The sequence below is a fragment of the Ahaetulla prasina genome, chromosome 3 (genome assembly GCF_028640845.1).
Source record: "Ahaetulla prasina isolate Xishuangbanna chromosome 3, ASM2864084v1, whole genome shotgun sequence".
NCBI classification, from domain to species: Eukaryota; Metazoa; Chordata; class Lepidosauria; order Squamata; family Colubridae; genus Ahaetulla; species Ahaetulla prasina.
The window spans coordinates 205,866,663-205,887,248 of NC_080541.1; the positions used below are offsets into that span (position 1 = coordinate 205,866,663).

Below are 20,586 nucleotides of genomic sequence, written 5' to 3' on the forward strand. Positions count from 1 at the left end.
TCACTAGACTAGCCATGCCCAGTTTCTGTAACTGTTCTTCATATGTCTCTAGTCCCCTAATCATCCTGGTTGCTCTTTTCTGCACTTTTTCTAGAGTCTCAACATCTTTTTTAAAGTGTGGTGACCAAATCAATCAATCCATTTTATAGATGCTTTTATTTAGGAAGAGCACGTAAGTCATGAAGACCTAGTAGCATGCATATTTGGAAAATAAATAAGTGCTCTTATTTACAAGAGCATTATTTCAATGGATATAAGCAATCGGGGAAGGGGAAGCTACACTTGACCTAGGAGGCAGTGACCAAAAAAAGCATCCAAAGGACTCAAAAAATTGTCCCTGGGATAGTGCCATACAAATGTCCTAGAGATAACTAGTAGTCATAAAAATGTTTCAAAGGTTTGTGAATCAATAGCAATAAGTGTCAATAACATTGGAACTTTAATGGGGTAAAACAGTCCTTTAAGTAAGGCTTTCCTACCTTGGCAACTTTAAGCCTGGTGGACTTCAACTCCCAGAATTCCCCAGCCAGCAAAGCTGGCTGAGGAATTCTGGGAGTTGAAGTCCACCAGGCTTAAAGTTGCTAAGGTTGGAGACCCCTGCTTTAAGTCACACTAGAATCTTTTGATCTACATGGACATATGCAGGTTTTTTTCTATTTTAGTTCAGAAGTCATTTGTCACTGCCTTCATCTGGAATGTATTATTTTTACTCCCCAGTCCTAGATGATTCTGGTAGTCTCTCACCTAAGTAGTAAACAAAATCCAGCCCTGGCTGGGGGAGAGTGGGATGTCATGGCACACAATCGGAAGAAAAATCTGGAGAGGGAAGTTTGGAAGCGTGGCTAAGGTGCTGCCTAGAAACTGGAAGACTGTAACTTCTTGGGCCACCATAAGCATGAAAGCTGGCTAGGTGACTTTCAGACAGTCACTCTCTCTCTCAGCCCAACCCACCTCACAGGGTTGTTGTTGTGGGGGAAAGAGGAGAAGAAGAAAGGTGTAATTAGGCATGTTCACTGCCTTGAGTTATTTATAAAGTAATAAAGGTAGGATACCTATTTAACTTATATGCAGAACACATCATGAGAAAGGCGGGGCTAGATGAATCAAAAATTGGAATTAAGATTGCAGGAAGAAAGATCAACAACCTCAGATATGCAGATGATACCACTCTAATGGCAGAAAGCGAAGAGGAACTAAAGAGTCTCTTGATGCGGGTGAAGGAGGAGAGTGCAAAAATTGGCTTGAAACTCAACATTAAGAAAACTAAAATCATGGCATCTGTCCCTTTCAATTCCTGGCAGATAGATGGTGAAGAAATGGAGGTAGTGACAGATTTTATTTTGCTGGGCTCCAAGATCACCGCAGATGGGGACTGCAGCCAAGGAATTAAAAGACGCTTGCTCCTGGGGAGGAAAGCAATGGCAAATCTAAACAGCGTACTAAAAAGCAGAGACATCACCCTGCCAACAAAAGTGCGTATAGTCAAAGCTATGGTTTTCCCAGTTGCAATGTATGGCTGTGAAGGTTGGACCATAAGAAAGGCTGAGCACCAAAGAACTGAGGCCTTTGAACTATGGTGCTGGAGAAGACTCCTGAGAGTCCCTTGGACTGCAAGGTGAACAAACAAGTCATTTCTACAGGAGATCAACCCTGACTGCTCTTTAGAAGGCCAGATCCTGAAGATGAAACTGAAATACTTTGGCCACCTAATGAGAAGGAAGGACTCACTGGAGAAGAGCCTAATGCTGGGAAAGACTGAGGGCAAAAGAAGAAGGGGACGACAGAGAACGAGGTGGCTGGATGGAGTCACTGAAGCAGTAGGCATGAGTTTAAATGGACTCCAGAGGATGGTAGAGGACAGGAAGGCCTGGAGGAATGTTGTCCATGGGGTCGCGATGGGTCGGACACGACTTTGCAACTAACAACAACAACAAAAATCTAATAAATAATAAGTCAACCATTGGATTTCATATCAAATCTAAAACTCAGGTTTTATATTATTATTTGAATAATATTAATATTAGTAATAATTATTATGGGCTTCTATTGTGTAGCCTAGAGGATGCGGTGGCTCAGTGGCTAAAACGCTGAGCTTGCCGATCAAAAGGTCGGCAGTTCAGTGGTTCGAATCCTTAGTGCCGCATAACTGGGTGAGCTCCTGTTACTTGTCCCAGCTTCTGCCAACCTAACAGTTCGAAAGCATGTAAAAATGCAAGTAGAAAAATAGGGACCACCTTTGGTGGGAAGATAACAGAGTTCTGTGCACCTTTGGCATTTAGTCATGCTGGCCACATGATCACAGAGACGTCTTCGGACAGCGCTGGCTCTTCAGCTTTGAAACGGAGATGAGCACCACCCCCTAGAGTCAGGAACGACTAGCACATATGTGTGAGGGGAACCTTTACCTATTGTGTAGCCTAGAATCCTAAAAATCAATTTTCCTGATCATAAAGCTAACCAAAAATAAAAATAAAACATTACCAACAGATAAATTTGGATCAATATTCCAGTATTTATAAAACGAGGCTTAAAGCTGATCAAAGACCATAAAAATTTTGATTTCGCTTTGTGGCGAAGGTTGTTGAAGTGTGGTGGCATGTCAGTTACCCCAGTACCTGGATGAAACTGTCTATCTGGACCCGTTCCAGTCCAGCTTTCGGCCTGGGTACAGCATGGAGACGGCTTTGGTCGCGTTGGTCGATGATCTCTGGAGGGCTCGGGACAGGGGTTATTCCTCTGCCCTGGTCCTTATAGATCTCTCAGCGGCTTTTGATACCATTGACCATGGTATCCTGCTGTGCCGGCTGGGGAGTTTGGGAGTGGGAGGCACCGTTTTCCGGTGGTTCTCCTCCTATCTCTCCGACTGGTCACAGACGGTGTTGGCAGGGGGGCAGAGATCGACCGTGAGGCACCTCATGTGTGGGGTGCCGCAGGGGTCGGTCCTCTCGCCTCTCCTGTTCAACATCTATATGAAGCCGCTGGGTGAGATCATCAGTGGTTTTGGGGTGAGGTACCAGCTGTACGCTGATGACACTCAGCTGTACATTTCCACCCCTAACCACCCCAACGAAGCTATCGAAGTGTTGTCCCAGTGTCTGGAGGCCGTGCGGGTCTGGATGGGGAGAAACAGGCTCAAGCTCAACCTCTCCAAGACGGAGTGGCTGTGGATGCCGGCATCCCAGTACAGTCAGCTGCAGCCCTGCTAATTGTTGGGGGCGAATCATTGGCCCCGATGGAGAGGGTCCGCAGCTTAGGCGTTCTCCTGGATGGGCGGTTGTCTTTCGATGAACATCTGACGACCGTCTCCAGGAGAGCTTTTTATCAGGTACGCCTGATTCGTCAGCTGTGCCCCTTTCTAGACCGGGATTCCCTATGCACAGTCACTCATGCCCTCGTCACTTCTCGGGTGGACTACTGCAATGCTCTCTACGTGGGGCTCCCCTTGAAGAGCACCCGGAGTCTTCAGTTGGTCCAGAATGCGGCTGCGCGGGTGATAGAGGGAGCCACTCGGGGCTCCCATGTAACTCCTGCACAAGCTGCACTGGCTACCTGTGGCCTTCTGGGTGCACTTCAAGGTGTTGGTTATCACCTTTAAAGCACTCCATGGCTTAGGACCGGGGTATTTACGGGACCGCCTACTGCTACCGTTTGCCTCCCACCGACCAGTGCGCTCTCATAGGGAGGGCCTCCTCAGGGTGCCGTCAGCCAAACAATGCCGGCTGGCGGCCCCCAGGGGGAGGGCCTTCTCTGTGGGGGCTCCTACCCTCTGGAATGAGCTTCCCCCAGGACTTCGACAACTTCCTGACCTCCGGACCTTCCGCCGCAAGCTGAAGATGTATTTATTCTTCCGCGCAGGGCTGGCATAGAATTATTATTATTATTATTAATTTTAATGGGGTTTTATGGTTAATGTATTTTAATTGTGAGCCAAATTTAATAGGTTTTTTAATTTTGGTTTTTAATTGTATTGTATTTATTTATTGTTGGTTTTATCTGGCTGTAAACCACCCTGAGTCCTTCGGGAGAAGGGCAGTATAGAAATTAAATTATTATTATTATTATTATTATTATTATTATTATTATTATTATTATTATTATTATTATTATTATTATTATTATTATTATTAAAGATGTGTCTCCTTCTCTTGACTTTGCTGTATTCAGTCCCTATTGCTTCCTTCTATCTTTTAACTCTAAAATTCCATTTCTAATAGATGTTTCCTCACATTGAATGAATCAAGCATATTAAATTCATAAGTGGAAACCTGAATAATATATTCCAGATACATAGGGTGTGATTCCTGAAAAGAAAACATAGTATATCTCCAGAGACCAACCATCTTACAAGAAGAAAAATAGTCAAGAAAAAGAGGTAATAAAAAAGAGTTAAGAGGGAGTATGATAGAGTTACATTGCAGCCATTGCCAGGACAATTTCTTACCTTGTCCAAATCATAGTAGAAACCCTGGAAAAAAAAATGCAGCAATTTAATGCACGGATCAAATGCAGGCCAACTACTCAAGCTCTTTCTATGACAGAGAGAATCACACATTGCTGTTCTTAATTTAAAAATAAATACTAATGACTCAAATAATATTGGTTGGTTATATTCCATTGCTTTACATTGCTTTACATTCAATACAGGTAGTCCTCAACTTACAATTGGTCATTTAGTGACAGCTCAAAGTTACAACAGCACTGAAAAAAGTGACTCATGACCATTTTTCATGAGCTCGCACACGTGCCAAACAGGTGATCTGCGCACACGCAGTACATTTGAAAACAGCACCTTCTACTGCAGCTTCGGTGATAAAACAGCTGAGGCGTGGCTATCTGTGCTGCCATGCCAATCAGCTGGGCTTCAAACACAGGAAATAAAGGTAGGTATAGCACAGGGGCGGGCGGGCCCAGCTGATCATCGGAGCGAACTTGTTTGCTCACAGCTGATCATCAGAACTACTGGTATGCCCAAACCGGTCTGAACCGGCAGAATCCCACCCCTGCAGCATCTCCATAATCACATGATCAAAATTTGGATGCTTGGCAACTGGTTTATATTTATGATGGTTGCAGTGTCCTGGGGTCATGTGATCCCCTTCTGACAAGCTAAGTCAAAGGGAAAGCCAGATTCACTTAACAACTGTGTTACTAATTTAACAACTTCAGGGATTCACTTAAGAACTGTAGCAAGAACAGTTGTAAATTGGGGCAAAATTCACTTAACAATGTTTCACTTACAACAGGAATTTTGAGCTTAATTGTGGCCATAAGTTGAGGGCTACCTGTATTATCTACTTCAGATACCAAGTCTAAGGCTAGGGACAGGGTGATAAGCAAGAATTTTTAAAAAGCCAGAAAGAGATACTCAGTGTACTGGCAAATTACAGTTATTTGCATCTCAATTGTTTCACAGTCTTTGTACTTTTATAAGTGGTGATACTGTTTGTTTCATGAGAACAATCGCTATTCACTGCTGGATGAGTCATCTGTGCAAGATCAGGTTCCATAAGGTTCAACCAAGAGAGTGCCAATTGGTCACAACCGATCTGCCTGAGCTCAATTCCTTTGCAAGGAGCAGAGAACACATTTATAAAGAATGCGTTGTAAGTTATTTGTACATGTGACTTAGCTGCATAGCAATGCATTTTGCCTTGTCCTTTAAGACTAAACAGTTCACTTCATTGATCCAAGTTTGCTCCATAATCAGAGAGTAACAAAGTGGATGTATTCAAGAGCTGTGGTGGTGCAGTGATTAGAACGCAGTACTGCAGGCTAATTCTGACGACTGATGACTGCCAGCAGTTTGGCAGTTCGATTCCCATTGACTCAAGGTTGGCTCAGTCTTCCATCCTTCCTAGGTCGGTAAAATGAGGGCCCAGATTGTTGGGAGTAATATGCTGACTCTATAAACTGCTTAGGGAAGGCTGTAAAGCACTGTGAAGCAGTATATAAGCCTAGGTGCTCTTGCTATGTTATTCACATTTTGCTAGCCAATGATCCACTTTTGACAGTTTACATTTTGTACATATTACCCAGCAACTCTCAAACCTAATGAGGATCTGATGTAAAAAACCTAGTTAAAAGAATTAAAATCCATTGCTCTTTGCTATTCAGAAGGTAAACTGCAACAGGAATGAACGGGGGGGGGGGAGGGCGGGGGGGGGAGCATTTGAAATCTGCCGTGAGTTTTAAGGTGATTTGCAAAACGTTGGGAAGGATTTTCTTCTCTCAATATCGTAACAGCAACAATAAAATAACTCTCTTCCAACTTTAAATTGTTCTACTGAAATGAAGAAAGCTTTGGATAAGCCGAAGCAGACTTTCTGTGCAAAAAGACTAAGAATCTCATTTATTTCCTCTATCTGAATGCATGAACTGAGGACCCTTCTGTGCCAAATATGTGCATTTCACACCAGATTACAATTACTGTGTCTCAGGGTTTCATACAAGAAAGCTTGCACACAGGAGAAACTAGAGGTCTAAGTATCTCTTTGTTATAAAAATATTTTTTGGAAAGTATATTTTTTCCAGAGGTGGACATGGGAAGGAATAACCCCATCAAACATTGATTGCATTGGACAAAAGAGAAATTATAGTAACACTAAATGCAGTGAGAAGTGGGGGGCAATGGACATTCTACTCAGGCCATTCTCTACTGTTCAAAACAGCCCATTGGGAAATCAGTAGTGCAACTATGCAAACTGAAGGCCAAAAGGCCAAAACTGCATAAAGTGCATTTAATGAAAAGGGAATACAGATGCCCTAATAATTTCACCATAACAAACTTTTCTGGCAAACTCGATAAACTTTTTAAATGATAATTTCTTGATTATGCCCACCTAGTGATTTAGCATAATGTGAAAGTCCAGATGACTGGTTTAGATAATAAGCCATGATTAAGCCCAACCAAGACTCCTCAACCTATGGGTGACCCCATTCAGTTTCATCGTAATATTAAATTCAAGAAAAAGAAGCTTCTTACCAATCTGGAATTTCTTCTTCTGTCTCGGTGGCACTCTGATAGATAATCCAGCTCTGTTTGATGCATTTCCAGATATTCACTAAAGGGAAAAGTTAGATATAGACCAGACCTATTTTCAGAGGTCAGGGGGAAAAATACATTTTCTAGTCTCTCACCAGACTTCCATTAAACACAATGGGATCTCAGCTTGAGAGTAGTTTATTTTTCAGATGTGTGCAAGAGATAACAATCTGTTTATTTACTGCTTTGCAGTAGAGCCTTATCCTGTTTATTTTGGTCCCTTAACTCTGTGTTGATCCAGACGCGTACTAACCATCACCAGAAGTACATATATAGAGACATATGTACATCAGTACAATAGTTGCAGACACAAACTTCAGCAGTCCACAAGGCCATTGGCTTACATTCCTATAAGTTTGCGGGTTAATTTAGACCAGACACAAATAACTTAATTTTCTCCTCATGTATTTAAAAAGGATACAGTCAGCATTATACAAGATGCAAAATCTGAGCAGCTCATTGTGTTTATACTAAGCAGTATATGCTTCTTCCAACTTATTTGAGGGATTTTCCCCCCCTAACCACTGCAGTCCCACCCATCCACCTGAGGCCCATTGTTCCTCTAAAATTCAGCCATTTGATCTTTTGCCAAGACTGTACAGTAATCTCTAAGTCTAATTTAAATATTTCTGCACATAGATGTCCAAATGCAGTCTTAAATTTTATTGAGTTGAAAAATTTCCTTGCCATAAATGTGCCAGCTAATATAAATGAAGTAGCTACCTGCATCCAAAGAATGACTTTTCCCAAATGTTTTAACATTCCATTCCTGATTTATTTAGGTCTGAAAGATAGCTTAACATCTATTTGATATACAGTAGGAAAAGAAGACATGTACTTGTTTTCTATGCAGAATTACAGTCAGTACAGTGTTCCAAGTATGGCTTGTTATAAAGATACTGACAGATGTTTGTTAAAATTCCTTTCTTTAAAAAAGCTATTCCATGCCTTTTTTTAAAAAGGAGTATTGACATTTTTGAATTTTGGTTTAGAGAAGATTCCTGAGAATACGGAAGACAGCCAAGAAATTAAAACCAATGGATTATTGAATAAATCAACCAGAATTCTCTCTTGAGGCACAATTGACCGGACTCAAATTATCCTATGTCAGACACATTATGTGAAGACTCAGCTCTTTGGAAAAGTCCCTTATCTGGAGAAAGGTGGAAGGCAAAAAAAAAAAGGATGAAAAGCAGCAAGATGGACATACGGTACTCAGTTACATGACTTTTGGAAGGCCCAAAAGTTCAGGTTAGGGACATATCGTCATGGAGAAAATCTATGTGGTCATTAAAAGTTGACAACAACCTGATGGCACCTAATCAATCAACGATAATCTATATGAAATAGGACTTCTCCACAACAGCTACCCATTACTGATCTTATAGATTGAATTATGATTATGGCAGATTTATTTGTAAAGTATTACTTGATTATGATTAGTAACCATGGTTTGCTTTTAATTTACTTAGCTTACCCATGGTGTAGCATGTGACCCAAAGCAGAAAAGGTTAATAAGCATTGGTTAATTTTCCTTCCAGTCTCCGGAGACAGAACTGAAATACAGAAGTGCCTACAAAATGGAGGCCCTGCAACCAAGTGTCTTCAATGCTCTGGTAGAAGCATAAGATAGCAAGCAAAACTCAGCCTTCCCTCACATTAAGATCAGAGTCTCCAGTTTCCATGGGACCAGGGTAATTCCTTCCCCCTACCCAATCCCCCAAAAATCAGAAAAATTATAAATGGGAAGCTACAAGTCTGAATCCAAAATAAATTATCACTGCAATACAGCAAATTATACTATATTATTTAATGTTAGCATCCATGGAGGAGTACGCTGAGTCAAATTTGGCATTTGTTATTAGATGCACAAACAGACACCCGGAACTAAGATCTATTGTCTGGACAATCTCATCAGGGTGTCCATATAAAGACCTAATAAAAAATGGTAAACCTTGTTCCTCAGTGATATCACTGCTCAAGACCATCTTTACACCTCTGCAATGTAATTCTGCTGTGAGGTAAAGCTTCCAGCATGACACTACCACACACAGCAGATGCCACAAAAGTACATCTGATTATTGGCAAATAAATTGGACAATCAGTGCATAGCTTGTTTTTTGTTGACATAGAACAGGGGTGTCAAACTCAAGGCTTTCTTAGATTAACAGATTAACAGAGTTGGGTGAGACCTTATAGATCATCTAGACCAACCCCCCGCTCAAGAAGGAGACCCTACACCATTTCTGACAAATGGCAGTCCAGTCTCTTCTTGAAAGCTTCCATTGATGAAGTTCCTACAACTTCTGAAGGCAAGCTATTCCATTGGTTAATTGCTCTCACTGTCAGAAAGTTCCTCCTTATTTCCAGGTTGAATCTCTCCGTGGTCAGTGATTATTTATTTTGGATTCCTTGTTTGGCCTTCAGGGGCTTTGGAAAATAGCTTGATCCCCTCTTCTCTGTGGCAGCACCTCAAAGATCTGGCCCGTGGGGGCACCCTGGAAACAGTGAAGGATCAACCTGCAGTGCGTCTGCCAGCGAAAACAGAGCTCCATTTTTGCTGGAAGAGTGTTGCAGGAGACCATCGCAGCCGAAAACGGAGCACAGGAGCCCGTTTTCACTGGCAAAGCGCTCAGTCCACCACAGGCCCCCCTGATATGAGTGATGTTGAGCTGGCCACGCCCAGCCTGGCCATGGTTCCTTCACCCCACCCCCACCCCATCCAAGGTCAAATAAAACCCTGATGCAGCCATCAATGAAATCAAGTTTGACATCCCTGGCATAGAACAACTAAAGCAGCAGTCTCCAACCTGTCTGGCAGGGGGGAGAAGAAGGGATAGTTCTGCGCAACCAGTGGGTATGTGCATGCATGCAGCTCCATTTGTTCAAGCAGCAGGCACATATGCCCGCCTCTTGCACTAATGGAGCTACATCAGGGTTGATATGCTCTTGGTTCAGTCCAGTTCGCCCAAACTGAGAGTAAAAAAGGCTACCGGTTCGGCGAACCAGTAGTAAAAAATGTAAAAAAAAAAAAGAAGAAGAAGAAGTTCCGACGATCAGGTGAGCAACGCCCGATCTTAGGAAGTTTTTTTTTTACTTTTCTAGCATTTCTTTTACTACCGGTTCTCGAGAACCGGTATGCTTTAAAAAGTAAAAAAAAAATTGGCCAAGGCCAAGTCCCTCAACTGATCGTTGGAACTTTTTTAAAAAACTTTTTAGGCATTTTTTACTACCGTTTTTTTAAAAAGTTTTAAAAAGTTTTTTTTTAAAAGACTCCAATGATCACAGCTGTTCTGATCACAGACACACCCACCCCACGCTGTTCTACTTACCCCATGCCTCCTTTTGGTGTGCACTGCGCACATGCGCGCTTGCACCTCGCAGTTGGTGCGTGGTATGCAATGTGCATGCAGCACGTTTGGCGCACAGCGCGCATGCGCAGCCAGCAAACCGGTAGTAAACTGGTTCAGATTTCACCACTGGGCTGCATGTGCGTGATCACTTGCCCGCTGTGTGCACAAATGGAGCTGCATGTACACACTCATCTGCCACTTCTGCAGCCCAGTTCTGAACAGGGTTGGGGACCCCTGAACTAAAGCATCCTCCTTTTGTGAAAGTCTTTTTGGATGTTTTAATTTTCTGGGAATCAAGTTGTGTGAAGCAACTTCATTGACTATACTGCATATCATAGAAGTGACTCCATTATTGAAATTCATTTAATTATTCTCAGCCCCTTTTGGTCAAATTAAATAAGACTAAACTATAAGAAAATATTGCAAATTCCCCCAAATGCATATGATTGGCTTTGGAAACGGTTCTTACTTAAGCCCTTTCTTCAAAGCTTCAAAAATCTTCTTTACTTGTTGCGGTTTGGGATCGCAGACGACGGCCCCTTTCTGGAGGGAGGAATACATCTTGGCAGACTTTACTGACATTTTGGATCTTGTGGATCCTTTGCCGAGAGATTTTCTGTAAAAACAGCAGTGAAAGGATCGCATTGAAGGTAACTCACCCATTTGCTTGTATCCTTTATAAGTGGTTGTAAAATGAATCAAATCCCAATCAATAAATGTTCATGAGAAACACAATGTTATAACTGTGAGCAAAGCCATGTCTGTCTAATGTTTGGACAAGTGAGGCATGTAAAATAGGAGAGGCGCTTTGATGACATGGTCACAGACATCATTTTGACTTTGTTGACTTCTCCACAGACCCGGAAGCCAAGCCTTCCCACAATCAGTAGAACTTACTCATGTACGTATTGGTTTGTACTGTGTTCCAGACAGAGGCCTAACTGTTATCATCCAAACAGAACTGAAGAGGATTCTTGGATGAGAAGTGAAACATGTTCACAGAAAAAGAAAGTCCAATTGTCTTTTGGAAAAAGTACCTTTGGGACAACCATGACCTGGATGACTAAGAATCTTCATAGACGTCACTGGGGGGTTTCAACATTTTTTACTACCGGTTCTGTGGGTGTGGCATGGTTTGGTGGGTGTGGCTTGGTGGGCGTGGCAGAGGAAGGATACTGTAAAATATCCATTCCCTCCCCTATCCAGGGGAAGGATACTGCAAAATCCCCATTTCCTCCTGATCAGCTGGGACTTGGGAGGCAGAGAATAAATGGGATGGGGCCAGTCAGAATTTTTACTACCGGTTCTCCGAACTACTCAGAATTTCCGCTACCAGTTCTCCAGAATTGGTCAGAACCTGCTGAAACCCATCTCTGACAGATATATCATCCAAACACTTCCCATACTCATTCTATGTTGAGAAATAAGAAGTCAGTGGACAGCTACTAGCATTTATGTCTAAGTAATAGGTAAAGGTTTCCTATCCAGTTGTATCTAACTCTAGGGCAGAATGTTTTTAGCTGAGGAAGCCAGCATTGTCTCAAGACAATGGTCATGTGGCCAGCATAACTATACCTCGAAGTGCACAGAATGCTGTTACTTTCCCACTGAAGTGGTACCTATTTATCTACTCACATTTGCCTGCTTTCAAACAGCCAGGTGGTCAGGAACTGGGGCAAATAACAGGAGCTCACTCCATTGCACAGAGCTTGGAACTCAAACCTGAGCTGCCAGTTTTCCAGCTGACAAACAGCATCTTCAACTGCTGAGCCCTTTCGCCAATCTAAAATCACAGCAGGTTCACAACTAGCTGACCTTGTCTAATCTCTGAACAGTTAAGCAAGTTCACACCTGATGAAACCTTGGACCAAAGATTGCCAAGAAATAACACAGCTGTGAACTAAAATTGGACGTGGACTAAGAGAATATGCTGGAGGAAAGCAGTGGCAAGACACATGTTATCCACCAGAGAACAATAAAAAACACATTGCCCAAACTTGCAGTGATAAATTGGTATCTGTGGAAATAAAAAGCCAATTTATTGCAAAGCCACCAGGGTTTCTTTTTTAGGTTATACTGAACAGATGTATGTTTAAACTTTAAACTAACATTTTACTTGGCAAATGAAAATATTTCTCCGTAATGGCACCATTTTTAAAAGTCTTAAATACAGTATTTCACTTCTATCAGCCTATTGAATCAGACAGCTCCAATAAACAGGTGAGAACTAGGAAAGATAAAAGCAGTTATATGTGGATTGTGAATATTCTCCTATACAATCTCTTTTCTGCTGCTACAGGCAATGTGATAAGCATAATACTACTCTGTATTTATTGCTTATTTCCAAGAATATTACCAGTAATTGAGCTCAAAGTTTCTGTTTCTAAGCAAGACCATTGTTAAGTGAGTTTTGCCTCGTTTTATGGTTTTGTCATAAGTGTTAAGTGAATCATGCAGTTGGTAAATGAATTAGATTTCCCTCATTGACTTTGCTTGTAGGAAGTTGGCTGGGAAAGTTACAAATGGTGACCATATGACTGCAGACAGTGCCATTGTCATAAATACATGCCAGTTACCAAGCATTCAAATTTTGATCAGATGAGTGGGGGGGGAGATATTGCAACTGTCATAAGTGCAAAAACAGTCATAAGTCATTTTTTCAGTACCGTTGTAACTTCAAATGATCACTAAATGAATGGTTACAAGTCAAGGGCTCCCCGTATATATTTTTACCCTTCTTAATAATAGTTTAAATTTTATTTATTGAACACTATTGTCAGTATATTTATTTTGCTCCATTTATTTTACTATTTCTTAGTCTCTTAGAAGGGAGTATTCTTTTTTTATTTTTAAATTTGAATTTATATCCCGCCCTTCTCCAAAGACTCAGGGCGGCTTACACTGTGTTAAGCAATAGTCTTCATCCATTTGTATATTATATACAAAGTCAACTTTATTGCCCCCAACAATCTGGGTCCTCATTTTACCTACCTTATAAAGGATGGAAGGCTGAGTCAACCTTGGGCCTGGTGGGACTTGAACTTGCAGTAATTGCAAGCAGCAATTAATAACAGACTGCATTAGTCTGTTGAGCCACCAGAGGCCCTATTCAGAATTGTTTCTTGAAGGGAATCTTCAAAATTGTTTTTTGAAAGCAAAAAGTATTTGATTGTCTTATACTTTTTAAGTTTGCTTCATAACAAAGCCCTGCCTTAATCTGGGATCAGGCCACTGGTCACATCTCGAATGTTGAGATCATATTATGGGCACCTTTGCAAAACAGGTGTGGCCAACCAGGTGTTGGTACAAGGCCAACATTGATAAGTAGATAAGAAATTATTATATTATAATAATTATTATGTTTACTTTTTTGAGATTAAGCTCTAACTTAGTTGAGAGCTGTGGTGTAGTACAGTGTATCTCAACCAGAGGTGGGTTTCAGCTGGTTCTGATCAGTTCTGGAGAACCGATAGTGGAAAGTTTGAGGAGTTCAGAGAACTGGTAGTAAAAATTCTGACTAGCCCTGCCCCCATCTATTCTCTGCCTCCCAAGTCCCAGCTGATCAGGAGGAAATGGGGATTTTCCAATATCCTTCCCCTGGATAGGGGAGGGAATGGAGATTTTACAGTATCCTTCCCTTGGAGTGAGGTGAGAATGGAGATTTTACAGTATTCTTCCCCTGCCATGCCCACCAAGCCATGCCTACCAAGCCATGCCATACCCACGAAGCCGAGCCCACAGAACCGGTAGTAAAAATGAAACTCACTACTGATCTCAACCTTGGCAGTTTGAAGATGTGTGGAGTTCAACTCCCAGAATTCTATGTTGGCTGAGGAATTCTGGGAGTTGAAGTCCACACAGCTTCAAACTGCCAAGGTTGAGAAACACTGGTGTAGTTTATAAGGAGTTGGACTGGCACTGGGGAGATCTAGGTTTCTTCAGCCAGAGATAGCTTACTGAGTAACTTTGGCCCAATCTACCACACAAGCTTTTTGTTGTGGAATAATATGGAAGAAGGAGTCCTATCCAAGCTGCTCTAAGCTCTTGCTTTAAAGATGGGTGATAATTCTAACGAATAAATAAATCACAATAAATACTTCTAAAGAAGCAGTCATATCTAGTTGGAAATACATTAAATCAAGGTAGCAAATCACTTTTTTTGTTAAAAGATAAACTTCTTGCTTAAAAGAGCAGCTCCTTCACTCTTTTTTCAGTTATTTTTTTTAAAGGAAGGCAGTATCAGCTCAAATTTATTTAAATACTTAGCCATCTTCCTTTTGATTTATAACTCTCACAGAGTATTTGGCTCTTTAAGTTCCTGCCCTCTCTGATAAATTAATTACTTTTTTACCCTTTAAAACAGAGCACAGAACAAGCTGTACTGATTCAAAAACCATGTGAAAATTCAACTTGAGGTAACAAACTAGCTTAAATCTCAATTATCTTCCTCTACAGCCCAGTTCTTACTGAATAAAACAAAGGGGAAAAAATACACAGCTGAATATCCTTCACCTACCTGGATAAAAATAATAGTTATTGACAGTCTAAGATTTTCTTAGAAAAGCTGTCCCTCAGTTACTTGTGACTATGGCTAACTTTCTTTTTAACCCTATATTTGCTTGTTCAAATGTTTATCATTCCTCTCTGAGGTCAATAGGTTGTCTTCCTATAATCACATTCTTATTGGTTAATCAAAGCACAACTGCTAGAACAGACACAGCTGGAAAACACTATGAGGTTACAAAAAAGAAGACTTTGGTGGCCCAATCTTAGCCATGCTTATTCAAAATAAGTGTCACTTCCAAAAAAGCAACTTTCCTTTTGCATTTTTTTTGGGGGGGGGCGGGCAGAACAAAGAACTGAAATATACAAAATGGCTAAGTTCCCACATTGATTTAATCAAGCTTGATTGAACAAACAACTTAGTGGAATACTGTATGTGAATCCAAATTTTATGGCTTGTTCTACAAGTGTGGGTGGGTGTGCCTTCAACTCAGTTGACTCCTTGCAATTGCCTGGGTAAGTTCCTCAGTTTTCTTAGCAAGATTTCAGAAGTAGCTTGCTATTACCTGCTTCCTAGGGCTGAAAGAGAGTGTGACAGGCCCAAAGTTACCCAGGTGGCTCAAGCAGGACTTGAATTGATGATCTCCCGCTTTCCAGCTTTAATCGCTACACTAAATTGGCTCTCCAATCAATGAAGATGACTTTAAAAATTGTGGCTTAATTTAAGGCTATAAAAATTGCTTTCCTCTCACCTAGATGCGAGCAACGAGCTGCCTTTTGGTCAACCTCTAAGTATTATTTAGATTATTTCATCTAAGGTGTATGCTCAAAACCTAGGCTGAAATGGCAAATAATGATCGCGTCTGTTTTCTGGAAATATTAACCCATAATTGTAATGCTTATGAAACTGCTTTCCTAGTTAACTGGTACAGTACTTGGATATTTATTTTCTGTGCATCCCTCTAAAAAATGCATAAAGACTTGATTGTTGTTTTTGTTAATGCTTTACAGCTGAAAGTAACTAAATAACCTTCAGGGGAAAGTAAACTTTTTCCCCCCTACAAGCATTCTTACCCGGTTGGAGGTGATTGAGTCGAGGAACATCTGTTTGACTCCTTTCCCATCGTCATTCGTTCTCAGAACTCCCACTATGTATGTCAGCCTCTGGCCTGTTTATTCAATTGCTTGCTTGGGGTTTTTTTTTTTTTCCCCTTACAGAGTAAAATCAACCAGACTTCACTTAAATGTCTTGCAGGCAACTAATGTCTTTGATGTTGTCTAAGTTTTTTAATGAAAGTGGAAATCCATGTATAATTATGGATGTGTTTGAAATAGGTCCCACACTGGTGTGCAGCGGAAATTGTGCTTTGGCTATTTTGAAAGTTGCTAGTTGCTTTTATAACTTGGTTGCTGTTTATCTTATATGTTTGTAAGTTTTTTTAATATTTGTATATGTTTTCATATTGTATTTGTTTTTTGTTTTGAGATGGGAGAGAGGGATGGAGGGAGGGAGGGAGGGAAGGAAGGAAGGAAGGAAGGAAGGAAGGAAGGAAGGAAGGAAGGAAGGAAGACATTCATAGGCGGGGTGTCAAAATGGCAGCCATGATCACACAATCAAAGCCCCATCCCTTTTTAAAATGTGTGTTGTAGCCAACATTTTTATTCTTGTGAATCTCCCTTAAGATGCCCCTGTGACAGTGGTGGGATTCAAATGATTTAACAACGGGTTCTCTGACCTAATGATTTCTTCCAACAAACAGTTCACCAAACTGCTCAGAAAGTTAACAACCGGTTCTCCCGAAATGGTGCGAACTGGCTGAATCCCACCACTGCCCTGTGAGCATATTTAAGACACCTTCCTTATCCATCTGAACTAATTTACATATGATAATTATATTTCCTTCCTTATTGTAGCTGCTTCTTCCAGATCATATGCTGGTTTCTTTACCTTAGGTCTAGATTAAAGCACTTTAATTTACCCAGGACTGTGTGTTCTAGGTCAGTTATGCTAAACCAAGTGTGGTTTCTTTGACTTTGGCTTAGTGTAGTAAACAAACACAGCCATTAGGATTTATAAATCATGATTTAATACTCAGTGTATTGCATAAATATTACTGTTTATTTAATAAACTATCTAAACAATACAGGACTTAACTGGAACTGGTTGTTAGAGTGTTGCAAATGCTTCATGTAATTTTTGGAATAGATTTCACTTCTACCTATGTATAGTAGTAGACTTGTAAACCAGTCCGAGTCTCATACTTGAAGGGCAAAAATCCATGAACAACAACTGGATCCAACCATCCATCAGTCAGTCAAGCTTCCTTTGCATGTAGATTTACTTTTGCTTGTGTTCCTCCACTGATGCTATTTCCACATAATAGCAATAGCACTTAAACTTATATACCTCTTTACAGCACCCTCTAAGCCACAGGTATCAGACTTGACATGTTACATTGCCAACATGTGATGTATCGTGACTTTTTTTCCCTTCACGGAGCTGGGGTGGGCATGGCCTGAACATGACGCATCTGGCCCACAGGCTGCTAAATTGACCCCCCTGCTCTAAGTGGTTTATAGATATATCACCAAATTGCTCCCAACAATCTGATCCCTTGTTTTACTGACATCAGAAGGATGGAAAGCTCATTCAACCTTGAGCCAGTGAGACTCAAACTGCTGGCAGTTGGCAGGCAGTAGAATTAGCCTGCAACATAATTCTCATGTCAGCATATTAGTCCTAGAATAGAATAGAATAGAATAGAATAGAATAGAATAGAATAGAATAGAATAGAATAGAATAGAATAGAATAGAATAGTTGGAAGGAACTTTGGAGGTCTTCCAGTCCAACCCCCTGCTTTAGGCAGAAAACCCTACACCACTTCAGACAAATGGTTGTCTAACATCTTCTTAAAAATTTCCAGTGCTGGAGCACCCACAACTTCTGGAGGCAAATTGTTCCCCTGATTAATTGTTCTGTCAGGAAATTTCTCCTTAGTTCTAAGTGGCTTCTCTCCTTGATTAGTTTCCACCCATTGGTTCTTGTCCTGCCCTCAGGTGCTTTGGAGAATAGCTTGACCCCCTCTTCTTTGTAGCAGCCCCTGAGATATTGGAACACTACTAGCATGTCTCCCCTAGTCCTTATTTTCATTAAACTAGACATACCAAGTTCCTGCAACCATTCTTCATATGTTTCAGCCTCCAGTCCCCTAATCATCTTTGCTGCTCTTCTCTGCACTCTTTCTAGAGTCTCAACATCTTTTTTACATCGTGGCAACCAAAACTGAATGCAATATTCCAATCTCAGGGGTTGCTACAAAGAAGAGGGAGTCAGACTATTCTCCAAAGCACCTGAGGGTAGAACAAGAAGCAATGGGTGGAAACTAATCAAGGAGAGAAGCAACTTAGAACTAAGGAGAAATTTCCTGACAGTTAGAACAATCAATAAGTATAACAACTTGCCTGCAGAAGTTGTGAATGCTCCAACACTGGAAATTTTTAAGAAAATGTTGGATAGCCATTTGTCTGAAATGGTTTAAGGTTTCCTGCCTTGGCAGGGGGTTGGACTAGAAGACCTCCAAGGTCCCTTCCAACTCTGTTATTATGTTATGTTATAAGTGTGGCCTTACCAAGGCATTATAAAGTGGTATTAACACTTCACGTGATCTTGATTCTATCCCTCTGTTTATGCAGCCTAGAACTGTGTTGGCTTTTTTGGCAGCTGCTGCACACTGCTGGCTCATATTTAAATGGTTGTCCACTAGGACATTACATATTAATCTTTAAAACACAAACACACTGCATTCAGTCCTGCACATATAACACACAATATCTAAACCAGACAAACAGATGCTAAAAAGAGGTTTGTTGCATGTAAAGCTTACGCCAACATCCGGCTTTGTGTGCTGCTAAATCCAGCGAAGGAACGGCTCCTGGTGAGTCTTCCCCCATCGGCAGGGGAGGCAAAGGTTAGTTTCACTGACATGATTCGTGGTTAATGGATGCTGGCTCTAGAAATTAAACAAACAAAAGTAAACACATCAAACGCTTAGGCAGGAAATGGAGAAAACATTGAACGCTGTTAGCAGAATTAGAGTATCTGAATATATGAAGGTGCCTGACATTAAACCAGTTATTGCTTTTCAAGGTTTCAGGAAAGATCTTCTGAGAATTTTATATATATATACTGCATACTGTAAATTGAATGCATGAATGAATGAATGAATGAATGAATGAATGAATGAATGAATGAATGAATGAATGAATGAAATATTATTTGGATGGAAAATACAAAGGTCTGCAAAGCATTTATTCCACTACAGAGATAAGATGAAGAATCGTTATATGATCACATTCTTTTGTTTTTTGTCACAGACATTTTTCCAATTCGCCATCATATTGCTGCATTTTCCAAATTGGGAAAAAAAGGACTTTGATCTAATTCTGACTGCTGTGGAATATTTGAACGCCCATTTCAAACTCTAAAATGGATATTTTGTATTAAGACACAGACTCTGTACTAACTTCTGTCATCATTCTGCAAACTGGTAAAAGAACCCTTTAAAAAATTCAGCACATCAGATTGAATCCATGGCAATACAGAGCCATTATTCTTTTCACCATAGTTGGCTAAAAAAGTCACAGCAGACCAGATCCTTACACTATGCCACATTGTAAATCAAAGTATACTTTTCCTTCATCAAACGCTTCAGTAACGTACCAAAGCTACACTCTAGAAAATAGTTGTTGACACCAAGCAAGATTAAATTCCATTTAATTTCCATGTTATATTTAATTATAATTAATGCAGCTATTTCCCATCATAGACTTTGAAAGGTCATGTTAAACATGATTTAGAAACCTTTTTTAAAGGTTTCTGAGTACAGAGATCTGGTCGATGACACCATGACATCACACACAGACATGATCAATAGAAAATCCATCGTTCAAATCATCAGCATGATGTCACAATGCCCTTTGCTCTCCCTTATCCCCAATACAGACACTGTATATTTAGGGGCTGTTCCATTGCTTGCATGAGGCAGATCCTCGGCCTGCCAAAAGCCATTGTTTGCAAATGGCAGATATACCCCACATTCACCAAGCAACGACTAATCAAGCAACATTATGCTTTGATATGATGCATAGACTCAGATTTGCAGTACTTCTCTAAAGCAGGGGTCTCCAACCTTGGCAACTTTAAGACTTGTGGACTTCAACTCCCAGAGATTCTGGGAGTTAAAGTCCACAAGTCTTAAAGTTGCCAAGGTTGGAGATCCCTGCTGTAAAGCATGATTGCTTATAGAACCAAATGTACTCTACATATGTATATATGGCAGATATCAACATGACCTTCTCATAATCCCATCAATATTTTCCCCATCGCCACCACTTTTGGAAAAGGCTGCTTAGTTTTTCAGATGCTCTGAAGTTGAACTCTCCCTCTTCTCAGCTACTGTATATAGAATTTCCTAACGGTTAGAACAATTAGTAGAACGACTTGCCTCCAGGAGTTGTGGGCGCTCCAACAGTGGAGGGTTTTTTTTAAAGAAGAGACTGGACGCTTGCCTGAAATGGAATGGGTTCTCCTGCTTGAGCAGGGGGTTGGATTAGAAGACCTCCAAGATCCCTTCCAACTCTGTTAGTCTGGATGAGACACATTGAGGTTTTTTGTTTTTTTTAAGAAC

The 20,586-nt window shown here is 40.8% G+C and overlaps 1 protein-coding gene across 6 annotated transcripts in view; it reads right to left on the minus strand.

Moving 5' to 3' along the window:
- The window catches only part of RIPOR3 (RIPOR family member 3), a 145,450-nt gene that overhangs the window by 68,199 nt on the left and 56,665 nt on the right, over positions 1-20,586 (minus strand). For all 6 annotated transcript variants that reach the window (XR_009154135.1, XM_058175043.1, XM_058175044.1 and 3 more), the window contains 4 exons: positions 18,784-18,909; positions 10,865-11,011; positions 6,983-7,061; positions 4,442-4,465 (listed from right to left, as the gene is read on the minus strand). Coding sequence is in view for 5 of the 6 variants with exons in the window: in XM_058175043.1 (XP_058031026.1) it covers positions 4,442-4,465; positions 6,983-7,061; positions 10,865-11,011; positions 18,784-18,884 (351 nt within the window). In the remaining variant the exon portion in view is untranslated. The remainder of the gene's footprint in view (positions 1-4,441; positions 4,466-6,982; positions 7,062-10,864; positions 11,012-18,783; positions 18,910-20,586) is intronic.